We start from the raw sequence: 13,876 nt of genomic DNA, 5'->3' as shown, positions 1-13,876 counted from the left end.
TTTTTTCTATTAGCATTATATAAAACAGTATAAAGCAATCTGATGAAATCTCGTTTAGAAACGTGGAATGAAAAAGTAACAAAAAGCACAAGTAGAAGATTTGCTATTACAGTAAAACATTCTTGCTCACTGAGTAAAATCAGAAACACTTTGGCCATTTTTACATCTTACAATAATCATTTCAGAATCAACAGTTTGACAAATATTCTCTATTATTTACTTACCTTCCCTGCAAACTTGGTTAAATTTCGCATAAACATTGAATGATCTCTGAACCCAACTGCAGCTTTCACAATAGAAATTTTCAGACTGAATCCAAACGCGAAAGATGAATCTTGCCTCATTGCTGTCATTACACTTTTTACATCATTGTGAACCTCCACTGTAAACCCAGAATCAGCAATTGCCTATGAATAAAGTAAGAAAAGTGAAAGAGTTTAACAGTATTCAGAGATGAAACATAACGGGTGCAAAATTTGGCTCTTAAGCACTTGTTTTTTCAGCGATACGAGTGCCGTTTTGGGCACAGTGAGTCTCCACTAGAAGGATGTAGAATAGGCAGATCATCACGCTGATTTGACGCCAGCGGTGCTGTTTTTGAGCTCAACACTCATGCTAACACCGTCACTTAAGCTCGCACAGCTGTTCAGCAGCAGGAAGGACCCCGCCCTCAACAACACTATTTAAATGATGTGACAGGTGCTAAAGGAATTTCTCCTGACTTCAAGGCTTCTGCACAAACCAGTTGCCCCCAGACATGGATGCACTAGTAAGAATTTCCCTTGGAATGGATTTGGAGAATGAGCAGAGACCACGTGCTGGAAGAGGGAGGAGGAGGAGGAGGAGGGGGAGAAGGACTCTCAGCAGGAGGCCATATCCGCCCAGGGTGTTCAGGGAGAAGTTCTCCTACTCAACGTCAGCGAGGAACAATGTGTGAGATGTCTGTGATTCCGTAAGGAGGTCCTCACTGAAATCTGCCACCTGCTGCAGCCACAATTGCAACCTCAGAGCAGGGCGAGGACCACATTGCCAGCGGCTGTGAAGGTCATGGTGGCCATGAACTTTTATGTGTCGGGCTCCTTCTGGGCTGGAGCTGGAGATATTTGCAACATTTAGCAGTTTGCCATTCACTGTTGCGTAAGGAAGGTCACTGAAGCTCTGTATTCAAATAGAGCTGACTACATTTCATTCTCTCTTACCAGAGAGCAGCAAGCGGAGTAAGCACACGGCTTCGTGAGGATTGCAGGCTTCCCCATGGTGCAGGGTGCCATTGACTGCATGCACGTTGCCTTGCAGGTGCCGTATATCAACTCTTGAGTTGTAACGCAACCGAAAGCGATTCCACTCAGTGTGCTGAAACAATGCTTCCACTGCCGGGACCACTCTGGAGGAGCCCTGCAGTACTCAGCAGAGCGGGTGTCAAGGTTCATGGTGGTCTGCTGCATGCTGCATAACCTTGCCATCATGAGGGCACAGCCCTTGCCATCAGCTATATGGCAAGCAGCTGAGGAGCAAGAGGAGGAGGTGGGGAGGAGGAGGAAGAGGAAGGGGAAGGGGGGATGTTAGATCCGTGATTCTGAGAGTATGCTGTTTTTCAATAACCACACGGATGCTGTAACTTAACAATAAACAGGTATTTACTGGAGGAGGGTAGTCTCAAGACTGGGGGTACAGAGGCATGCGCAAGGCTTATATACAGTATATAAGCTGGTACTACAGTATACAGGAGCTGTAAAAGTAGTTCTGTCTTAAAGGCACATACACTATAATTCCTCCCCTTTTAGATTAGCAGTACCCCTAATATTCAAATAACAATTAACACTTTAACATGTACATTAAACAACAATAGTCCATTTATAGATTCAGTCTTTGGGGCGGCTTCCTGACCCTTTCGGGATAGCGCCTTTCCTGAGGTTCTTGTTCTTGGTGCAGAGGCGATTCTGACCCCTTTTCATCGGGTACTTCATCAGGTTCCACTGCTCCTGGTTCTGAGGTAGATGCGACCGGTATGTCGGGTTCATCCCCAGGTACTCGAGACATGGGGTTGACGCGTTCCTGTGACGCTAAGATCTGATTGATGTGGCGTCTCACAATGTTCTCCCCGACATCCACTGTGTACATTAATGGCCCCTGCCGTGTGCATATCGTTCCGGGTTGCCATTTCTCTGTTCGATAGTCACGGGCCAAGACTGGTTGTCCTACATTGAAGCTCCTTGTCGGCTTCTCATTGATGTGCTGGAATTGTTTGTCCTCAACATTTCTTCGCACATTTGGTCTGAGCAAGTCCAGACGAGATCTCAACCTTCGGTTAAAGAACATCATGTCCGGGGTCTGGTTGGTAACTGCATGTGTCGCGTTTCGGTAGTCTAATAAGAAATTGTCCATCTTATGCTGTAGTGGAATTTCATCATCGCACATGGCCATTATCGCCTTCTTAAAGGTTTGTACGAACCTCTCAGCCAATCCATTTGTGGCTGGATGATACGGGGTGGATGTGTAATGCGTAACCCCATTCCTTCTCATAAATTTTTGAAACTCTTCGGACACAAACTGTGGTCCATTATCAGAGCAAATCTGCTCTGGCAAACCGTTTCTGGCAAATATGGTCCGTAGGACTGCAGTCGTTTTCTCTGTAGTGGTTGAGGACATTTTTATCATCTCAGGCCACTTCGAATGAGCATCCACTGCTATTAAGAACATTGAGTCCATGAATGGACCAGCGAAATCAATATGCACCCATTGCCATGGAGAGGAGGGCCACTCCCATGGGTGTAGAGGGGCATGTGGTGGTGCATTTTGGACCTTCTGGCATCCTAAGCAGCTCTTAGTTAGGTCTTCGATTTGTTGATCGATTCCTGGCCACCACACATAAGCCCTAACAAGGCTTTTCATTTTCACTCCCCCCAGATGACCTTCATGTAGCTCATTTAGCACTCTCTCCCTTAACTTGGGTGGAATCACCACTCTGGATCCACACATCACTGTCCCCTGGCATACTGACAGCTGTTCTCTTCTGGATGAGAATGCTGGCAACAGTGAGCCGCCATGTGTTGGCCATCCCCTCACCGTCAAATCATATACCCGAGACAGCGTCGGATCATTGCGGGTCTCCTTCTCTATATCGGCGTTCGTTACTGGCAATCGTTCAATTATTGACGAATAAAATATCTCGATAGGGTCCACTGCTGGTGCTTCCTCCACAGTAGGCAGTGGCATGCGCGATAGCCCATCAGCGTTCCCATGCTGTTTCGTGCCTTTATATTCTATTTCATATTGATTCGCCCCTAGAAACAGGGACCATCTTTGTAACCGTTGTGCAGTCATCACTTATTTCTTATGTTCTTCTGTTTTTATTCGGCCCCTTGAGCCTGCTCCGTCATTCATTAAGATTATGGCTGAGCTTCTACCTCAACACCACTTTCCTGCACTATCCCCATATCCCTTGATTCCCTTAACATCCAAAAATCTATCGATCTCTGTCTTGAATATACTCAACTGTGGCGGAACCACCAGAGGATTACGGACAATTGTATATAATTCCTTTTACAGCAATGTAGTACAGCTGGGGGATGCACCTTTAATGTATTTGTTAACTGTACAAGGGCTTCTTTCCTGTACTCCGCGTGATGACATAATGCCATCCATCACGTGATCTCTCAACGGCGGGAAGAACGTGATGACATCATGACGTCAGAGCTTGGAACCTTCTAGCAGTAGAGCTCGGAACCTTCTAGCAGTTGAGCTCGGAACCTGCTAGCAGTTGAGCTCGGAACCTTCTAGCAGTTTCCAGAGAGGCTTTCAAGCAGACCAGACCTATTTGCATTGTATCCTACAGTTTCCTGTACAGCTTCATTTGTTCATTAAATTTTATTGTTTTTGATTTTCTGAGTCGATCTCAATTCTTTGGCTAGGAACCCCAGTTCCTACATTGGTGACCCTGATTTCTTCGAACAACTTTCGTTGAAGTTTGTAGGATTCGTAAAATCCAGGAAAATACAGCCTATATTTTAAAACCCCTGAAATGGCCACATTTTTAAGAGCACAAGATGGAGTCGGCAGATCACATGACTCATTTCAGAAGGACATACCACTGCAATACCTTAAAGAAACCTGAGTCACCACCGATTGGAAAATTCCAGATTGACTGCAATTGATATGGTAATAAAGGTAGCAGCAGTAACGAAGTCAAAAACAAAGGACTTGCACTTGAAAAGGTCATGTTAATCGCCAGATAAACGTAAACCCATCACTGAAATCACAGAGCACAGACAAGACCCATTATCTGCATCAAACTCAGTGGGACATGGGACATAACCCATCAGTTTGGTTTCAGCCACGATTAAAGTCGTTAAACTAAAGTACCAGCTTTTGTCAAAGTAGCCGGCCCAAAACTTTGACAAAAGAAAACCCCTGATTTGGCGCCAAAGATAAGGGCAAGGAAACGGTATAACTGTTGGGGGAAAATCGACGGGCAGAAGGTACGATCGGAGGCAGAGAACAACGAGAGGTTAAGGTTAAGTTGAACGGTTCGAGTGGAGAGGTCCGACTAGGAGGTTCGATTTTGGTTCGAGGAGCACGGAGGTTCTACAAGTTCGAGCAGGAGAGCAGGTTTAGGAGCCCATCCCAGAAGGAAGATCAATCGGGAATCCCGGAAGCTACAGGAGCACCAAGGTCGAGGACAGTTTTAAAACCCTGGTGAGCATAGAGGCCCAACTCCACCTAGCTGACCTAGTAGAGGGATACTTTAGAGATGGGAGGGTTTTAATATTAAGGGCTTTGTAATCGGGAGTGTTATTTATCCTTCGCTGTACCGCGCGCTTTCCCCACCCCCGTTTTATTATACCGCAGCTAATGAATTGATGTATTTTAAGATAGTCAAAGTAATTCTTGTGTGTTAAATTTTAGTTCCCATTGGGAGGCGTGTTAATGATTTTGTCTGTGTTGTTTCTTTGTTCCCTGTGTTTTTATTCTCCTTATAAATAAAGAAACCATTAATTTTAAAACTTACCTTGTCTCACCTGATCCATTTGTCTTCCGAGTCACAAGTTGGGCCAACACATCAAGGTAGTCTGGCAATAAGTCCAATGTCTAGAATCAGTGAGGGGGGAGCGCTTCGAAACCGCTCACGAGCAGTGTGAAATCAAGAATCGATCTCGCACACCACAAGCTCGTTAAAAAGACCCCTTACAAGTTACATCATGGACATGAACGCCGTCACCCTCAAACTGCCACAATTTTGGGAGCAACAACCGGCCGCGTGGTTTTTCCAGGCGGAAGCCCAATTTGCAATCCAGGGAATAGCAGCGGATTCGACCTGTTATTATTATGTGGTCTCCACCCTCGACAGTGCCACGGCCTCACGGGTCGTCTGCCTCCTCGAGAGTCCACCGAACGATGGCAAGTACGAAGCTTTAAAAGCACGTTTACTGCAGATTTTCGGTCTGTCCAAGTTGGAGCGCGCTCGCAGACTTATCTCCATGCCCGGCCTCGGGGACTCAAAACCCTCAGAGCTCATGAGCCAAATGCTCACGCTTTTGGGCTTGGAATCGCAATGTTTTCTGTTCCGCAAGCTGTTTCTCTGTCAACTACCAGAGCCAGTACAGATGGCCTTGGCCAATTCCGCGATCACGGATTGTGCTGAACTCGCCGCGGAAGCGGATAAAATATTCACCGTCTCACAACAATCTTGTGCAGCCACGAGGCGCCCATCCCCCACAAGAACGAATCCTCCTCCTCCTTCTGCAGGCTCCTCGCTCATTCCGGCGCGAAGGCCAGAAATTGCCGTCCGCCCTGCAGTTTCTCACCAAAAAAAAAACCTACCTCAAACCAGCAGTTTCTGAGAAGATCAATAAGGCCTAAGGGACGCGCCGGAGTTGCGATGGCCGTCGGGTCCGCAGGGAAACTCCTATACATTACAGACTCCCTGTCACGGTGACATTTTCTCTGTGATACTTGCTCCCAGTGCAGTATCCTACCAGCGTCGAAGCTAGATCTTCAATCCGGCGGTCAAGGTCCCCCCCTCAAGGCAGCCAATGGTGCGGCCATTCACACATTCGGAAAGCGTAGGGTCCAGTTGAGTTTTGGCGGCCAACGTTTTGTTTGGGAGTTCATCACGGCAAAAGTCTCACAGGCCATCCTGGGGGCAGATTTCTTCTGCGCAAACGGGTTTCCCGTCGACGTCCGACACTGCCGGCTAATCAGTGCCTCCACTTTTCACTCGGTCCCCTGCCACCGAAGCACCGCGATGTCTTGGTCAGTTGCCTGTGCAGTCCCATCTCCAAATGAGTTCTCTCATCTTCTCAGTGAGTTCCCTGAGCTCACCAGGCCCACATTTTCTTCTTCAGTCGCGAGGCACGGCGTGGCGCACCACATTACCATGACAGGATCCCCCGTTTATGCGAGAGCTCGAAGGCTGGAACCTGGTAAACTCGCGGCCGCCAAGGCGGAGTTCCATACAATGGAATGCCTGGGTATTATTCGACGTTCGAATGGTCCTTGGTCCTCGCCATTACACATTGTTCCTAAGCCGGGTGGCGGATGGCGACCATGCGGCGTCTACAGATGCCTGAATGAGGCTACCACACCGGATCGGTACCCAATTCCTCACATTCATGATTTTCCGGCCCATCTGGCAGGGAATTCCATCTTTTCCAAAGTAGACCTCGTCCGAGGCTATCATCAAGTGCCTGTGCATCCTCAGGACATCCCCAAAACTGCCGTCATCACACCTTTTGGGCTCTTTGAGTTCCTTCGTATGCCGTTTGGGCTGAAGAATGCAGCACAAGCCTTCCAACGTCTCATGGATTCCGTGTTGCGCGATCTGCCGTTCATCTTCGTCTACCTAGACGACATCCTTATTGCCAGTAACAGCACGAAAGAACACATTACGCACTTGCGTACCCTTTTTTCTCGTCTCAGCCAACATGGCCTTATTATCAACCCGGCCAAGTGCCAGTTTGGGTTGCACAGCATTGATTTCCTGGGACACAGAATCACCTCAGAAGGCGCCGTCCCGCTGGCCATGAAGGTGGAAGCAGTCACCTCGTTCCCTCTTCCTCAGACCGTCAGGGCCCTCCAGGAATTTCTGGGAATGGTCAATTTTTATCATCGGTTCGTCCCCAAGGCGGCATTGTTGATGCAACCTTTGTCCGAGGCCCTCAGAGGTAAATTGGGCAAAGACCCGATCGATTGGACACCCCAGATGGACCAGGCTTTCCTCGACACTAAGAACGCTTTGGCTGCTGCGACCATGTTGGCACATCCCCTTCCGGGCGCAACCATTGTCCTTACCACCGACGCATCTGATTATGCCATCGGGGCAGTACAGGAGCAGTGGGTCGATGGCACATGGCAACCACTGGCTTTCTTCAGCCGCCAATTGCGGAAGAACAAACGCAAGTATAGTACTTTTGATAGGGAGTTGTTGGCATTGTTTCTGGCCATCCGCCATTTTCGCTTCCTACTGGAAGGACGCCCATTCACGGCTTTTGTAGACCACAAGCCGCTTACTTTTGCGATGGCCAAGACAGCGGAACCATGGTCGGCACGGCAACAACATCATCTTACGTACATATCTGAATTTACAACCGACATACAACATGTCTCGGGCAAAGACAACCTGGTGGCGGATTGTCTTTCCCGCGCCCAGCTCCATGCAGTACACCTGGGAGTCGACTATGTTGGTTTGGCAAAAGAACAGAAGGCAGACCCTGAAGTGTAGGCATACCGGACCGCACCTTCCAGCTGACAAGTGGCTGATGTCAGTTTTCAGGCCGCAGGGACCACACTCCTGTGTGACATCTCAATGGACGTCCCACGTCCAATCGTTCCAGTCGAATGGCACAGGAGAATTTTCGACACTAGCCACGGGTTGTCACACCCTGGCATGAGAGCGTCACAATGACTCATGGCAAAGAAATTTGTCTGGAAGGGCATGCATCTCGACGTCCGTGACTGGACCAATACCTGCGTGAGTTGCCAGAAGTCCAAGATACAACGCCATGTTAAGGACCCAGTCGCCACTTTTCCAGTTCCGGAACTTTGATTCGACCATGTGCACGTGGACCTGGTTGGTCCTCTCCCTTCCTCTCGCGGGTACACTCACCTCCTCACCGTGGTAGACCGCACCACCAGGTGGCCAGAGGCAATTCCTTTAGTTGCCACCACAGCGGCAGACGTCTCCAGAGCCTTCATCTCGTCGTGGGTAGCTCGGTTCGGGGTACTGGCTGACATCTCCTCCGACCGGGGGCCTCAATTTACCTCTGAGCTTTGGAACACCGTAGCTCAAGGTTTGGGCACCAAGCTTCATCGTACCACCGCCTACCATCCACAGGCGAATGGTCTGTGTGAACGATTCCACAGGTCCCTTAAAGCCGCACTGCGTGCTAGTCTCCGTGGGCCTAGTTGGGTGGACAGGCTCCCTTGGGTGCTGCTAGGTCTTCGCACAGCGCCTAAGGACAACCTGCATTCTTCTTCAGCAGAGCTGGTTTACGGCCAACCACTCAGAGTACCTGGCGATTTTCTTCCTCCTCACACGGAACCCTGGTCCCCAGCTCAGCAGCTCGTCAGCCACCAGGAAGCGGCTAGGAATTTCATCCCAGTGCCTACGTCGCATCATGACCTGCAGCGCTCCCATATCCCGGTGGATCTTAAGAGCGCAGAATACGTGTTCATTCGGCAGGATGCTCGCAAAAACCCGCTCAAACCGCCTTACACAGGTCCATTCCGCGTCATCTCGTCAGGTGACAAGTCCTTCACAGTCGACGTCAGCAGTAAGCCTGACCACATCTCCATCGACCAGTTGAAACCGGCGCAGCTGGATCTGAGCGAACCAGTCGTCACCGCTCAGCCGCCTCGTCGTGGTCGTCCACCGTCGACTGCCGGTCCAGTACAGCCACAGTCATCCGCCGAGTCGCCAGTGCCCGCCTCACCGGGTCGACCACAGCTGGCCTCTTCTTCTCCTGCACCTGCGGCGTCATCCCAACCACAGCCAACGGCCAGTTCATCTTCTAGCGCTCTGTTCCAGCTGCCGGGGTATCGCAGTCGGTCAGACAGACTCGTCAGACCCCCTTCTCACCTTACCTTCTCTGTTAAAAGCAATTCTGGGGGGGCGCATGTGGCAGAACCACCAGAGGATTACGGACAATTGTATATAATTCCTTTTACAGCAATGTAGTACAGCTGGGGGCTGCACCTTTAATGTATCTGTTAACTGTACTAGAGCTTCTTTCCTGTACTCCGCGTGATGACGTCATGCCGTCCGTCACGTGATCTCTCAACGGCGGGAAGAATGTGATGACGTCATGACGTCAGAGCTCGGAACCTTCTAGCAGTAGAGTTCGGAACCTTCTAGCAGTTGAGCTCGGAACCTGCTAGCAGTTGAGCTCGGATCCTGCTAGCAGTTGAGCTCGGAACCTTCTAGCAGTTTCCAGAGAGGCTTTCAAGCAAACCAGACCTATTTGCATTGTATCCTACAGTTTCCTGTACAGCTTCGTTTGTTCATTAAATTTTATTGTTTTTGATTTTCTGAGTCGATCTCAATTCTTCGGCTAGGAACCCCAGTTCCTACACAACGAGTGAGCATCCACTGCCCTCTGGGGTAGAGAATTCCAAAGATTCACCACCCTCTGAGTGAAGAAATTTCTCCTCATCTCAGTCCTAAATGGCCAACCCCTTATTCTGAGACTGTGACTCCTAGTTCTAGACTCCCCAGCCAGGGGAAACATCCTCCCTGCATCTACCCTGTCAAGCCCGGTAAGAATTTTGTATGTTTCAATGAGATCACCTCTCATCTTCTAAACTCTAGAGAATATAGGCCTAGTCTGCTCAATCTGTCCTCATAGGACAATCTCCCCATCCCAGGAATCAGTCTGGTGAACTTTTGTTGCACTCCCTCTATGGTAAGTATAGTCATCTGGGATGTAATGTTTAAGTTATCCACCAGATGGAGCCAAAGAGTAAGGTTTCACATTCACCAGTATTTAAGGTAATGGGTCATGTACTCAATGTCCTGGTACACCAGTTATTAAGGTAATGTGGCATTGCATAATGGGTATGACTCAGAGGTGAATCCTCCATCTTGCCATCATGTAGTAAGAAATTGTGGGCTTTGCTTGCAGCCTGTAAGAGATGTTTCTCTGCTACACCGGGTAATTAAACAGTTGGGTTTTGTTCCTAATATCTCGCTTCTCTCAGTTTCTGACCTTACTACTCGGATATCACATATTGGCGACGAGGATCAACTGATCACATCTTGAAGAAGAAACAAAAAAGAGCACTGAATAGAGGATCATGGCTGCTACGGTAGGAAAGATCTCTGCTTTTGATGTTCAGACACAGACCTGGGATGAGTACTGCGAGTTGCTGATGCATTTCTTTGAAGCAAATGATATAGATGATGTCGGAAAAAGGAAAGCTATTTTGCTCACTTCCGTGGAAAGTCAGATGTATAGTTTAATGAGAAACTTATGCAGTCCTGAAAAGCCTGGAGACAGATCATTTGCTGAATTAGTGGCCTTGCTAAAGGACCATTTCAATCCCAGACCGAGTGAGATTGTACAGCATTTCAAATTTAATTCACGGAACAGAAAACCGGGAGAGACTGTATTGGATTATGTAGCGGTCTTGCGAAAATTGGCACACGATTGCAATTACGGGGACAACCTGAAAGTCATGCTGAGAGATAGGCTAGTTTGCGGGATAATGGATGATCGAATGTAGCAGAGATTATTGTCCGAGACTGGGCTTATGTATGAAAAAGCATTGGAACTTGCTCAAGCCATAGAGACAGCGAACCGAGATGTAAAAGAAATACAACGTTCCGACTGGGCTACTGCAAAGCAAGTTGCAGGTCAAGTTGTTGTGCACAAGTTAAATATGCGTCAGAAACCACTACGTGAGCATGTAAAGGCATGTTATAGATGCAATGGCAAGCCTGGCTGGAGGGAAGAAATTCACGAAGCTGGATATGAGTCATGCATACTTGCAGATTACACTAGATGAGGAATCCAAGAAGTATGTAACCATAAATACACACAAGGGTTTGTTTACCAATAACCACTTACCATTTGGTGTCTCATCTAGTCCAGCTATTTTCCAGAGGACAATCAAGGGTGTACTGCAAGGGATCCCACATGTTTCAATCTATCTGGATGGCATTCTGGTGACGGGAAGAACTGACCAGGAGCATCTGAGCACTCTGAGAGAGGTACTACAAAGATTGGATAAGGCTGGGTTACAGCTCAAGAGGAGTAAGTGCACTTTCCTGGGGAATGAGGCCGTGTTGCTGGGACATAGAGTGGATGCCACCGGGCTCCATCCAATCAAGGAGAAGGTACAAGCACTGCAGGAGGCCCCAGCTCCTACCAATGTGACTGAGTTAAAAGCTTACCTGGGACTGCTAAACTATTATAACAGATTTTTACCAAACTTGGCAACAGTGTTAGCACCTCTTCACAAACTTCTGTGCAAGGAGACACAGTGGCAGTGGGAAGAGGAACAGAGGGTTTCATTTGAACAGTTCAAGAAACTGATGCTCTCCTCGGATGTGCTGGTTCACTGCAATGCAGAGAAAGACATCATTCTCTCTTGTGATGCTTCACCTTATGGGGTGGGGGCGGTTCTTTCACACAGCTTGGAAGATGGAACAGAAAGACCAATAGGGTTTATGTCTCGAACTCTGACACCAGTGGAAAAAAACTATTCCCAGTTAGATAAAGAGGGGTTAGCAGTAATGTTTGGGTTACAGAGGTTTCACAAGTACATATATGGCAGGAAATTCACCATATGCACCGATCATAAACCTCTTCTAACTCTTTTTAATAAAATGAAAGCAGTACCACAGATGGTGTCACCACGGATCCAGAGATGGGCAGTGACGTTGAGGGCATATGAGTATGTCATCGTTTACAAGGCGGGCAAGTACCATGGGAACGCAGATGCCTTGAGCCGTCTTCCACTGCCAGGTACACCTATCCATGCAGCTCCAGAGGACAGTGTTGATGTTGGAGGACACGGACACGGCAATTGTTGTTGCGTCTGTGTATAATAAGACACAGACTGCGGAGAACGGTACAACAGGTGTTTACTCAACGTGGCTCACACTGCAACTGATCTGTACAGATTACTACTCAATGCTATATACAGGTGTGGTCACTGCCGGTACTGCAGTATACATGAGCTGTAAAACATAGTTCCCCCCTTAAAGGTATATACATTACAATTCCTCCCCTTTTAGATTAACAGTACCATAACACTCATTTAACAATTAAATATCAAACTAATTACAATTAACACTTTCAACATGCAACATTAGCTGAAAATAGTCTATTTATATATTCAGCCTTTGGGGAGGCTTCCTGATCCTTTCTGGATAGCGCCTTTCCCAAGTGTCTTGCTCTTGGTGCGGTGGCGATTCTGGCCCCCTGTCGTCGGTTGGATCATCAGCTTCCGATGCTATTGTTTCTGGGGTAGATGCGACCTGTACGTCGGGTTCATCACCAGGTACGTATGGGCGAGGCATGGGGTTTAATTGTTCCTGTGACTCTAGGATCTGGTCAGCATGGCGTCTCACGATGCTCTCCCCAACGTCCACTGTGTACATTAGTGGGCCCTGCCGTGTGCATATCGTTCCTGGCTGCCATTTTTCTGTTCGGTAGTCGCCGGTCAAGACTGGTTGCCCTACATTGAAGCTCCTTGTTGGCTTCTCATGGATGTGCTGGAATTGCTTACTCTCACATCTCTTCGTACATTTGGTCTGAGCAAATCCAGGCGAGATCTTAACCTTCGGTTAAAGAACATCATGGCTGGGGCCTGGTTGGTGACTGCATGTGTTGCATTCCGGTAGGCGAACAGGAAATTGTCCACCTTGTGCTGCAGCGGAATGTTGTCATTGTACATAGCCTTTATTGCCTTCTTAAAGGTTTGTACGAACCTCTCAGCCAATCCATTTGTGGCTGGATGATACGGGGCGGATGTGTAATGCCTTACCCCATTCTTTTTCAAGAACCTCCGGAACTCTTCGGACACAAACTGTGGTCCGTTATCGGAGCAAATCTGTTCTGGCAAGCCATTCCTGGCAAAAATGGTCCGTAGGACTGCAATAGTTTTCTCCGTGGTGGTGGAGGACATTTTGATGACCTCAGGCCCTTTCGAGTGCGCATCCACGGCTATTAAAAACATTGAGTCCATGAATGGACCAGCAAAATCAATATGCACCCATTGCCATGGAGATGAGGGCCACTCCCATGGGTGTAGAGGGGCCTGTGGTGGTGCATTTTGGACTTTCTGGCATCCTGAGCAGCTCTTGGTCAGGTCCTCGATTTGTTTATCGATTCCCGGCCACCACACATAAGCCCTGGCTAGGGTTTTCATTTTTACCCCTCCCAGATGACCCTCATGAAGCTCATTGAGCACTCTATCCCTTAACTTGGGTGGAATTACCACTCGGGATCCACACATCAAGGTCCCCCGGCACACTGACAGCTGTTCTCTCCTTGTCGAGAATGCTGGCAATTGAGTCGCCATGTGCTGGCCATCCCTTCGCCGTCAAATCATATACCCGAGACAGTGTCGGGTCATTTCGGGTTTCCTTTTCGATACAAGCGTTAGTTACCGGTAGGTATTCAACTATAGTCGAATGGAATATTTCGACAGGATCCACTGCCTGTGATTCCTCCGCAGTAGGCAGTGGCAGGCGTGATAGCCCATCAGCATTTCCATGCTGTTTCGAGCCCTTATATTCAATCTCATAGTGGTGTGCCCCTAGAAAAAATGACCATCTTTGTAGTCGTTGCGCAGTCATCACCGGAACGCCCTTCTTCAGATTAAAAATGGAGACAAGAGGCTGGTGATCAGTCAGCAAGGTGAATTTCTGCCC

The 13,876-nt window shown here is 48.3% G+C and overlaps 1 protein-coding gene across 1 annotated transcript in view; it reads right to left on the bottom strand.

Annotated features, from left to right (window-relative positions):
* c8a (complement component 8, alpha polypeptide) overlaps positions 1-13,876 on the bottom strand; it is an 80,773-nt gene that overhangs the window by 21,699 nt on the left and 45,198 nt on the right. The window contains exon 6 of the mRNA XM_085982820.1: positions 225-407. Within this exon, the coding sequence (XP_085838946.1) occupies positions 225-407 (183 nt within the window). The remainder of the gene's footprint in view (positions 1-224; positions 408-13,876) is intronic.

The sequence above is a fragment of the Somniosus microcephalus genome, chromosome 3 (assembly GCF_052327205.1).
Source record: "Somniosus microcephalus isolate GS21.2 chromosome 3, FLI_Smic_1.0, whole genome shotgun sequence".
Classification (NCBI taxonomy): domain Eukaryota; kingdom Metazoa; phylum Chordata; class Chondrichthyes; order Squaliformes; family Somniosidae; genus Somniosus; species Somniosus microcephalus.
This window is presented reverse-complemented; position numbering and strand designations above follow the sequence as displayed.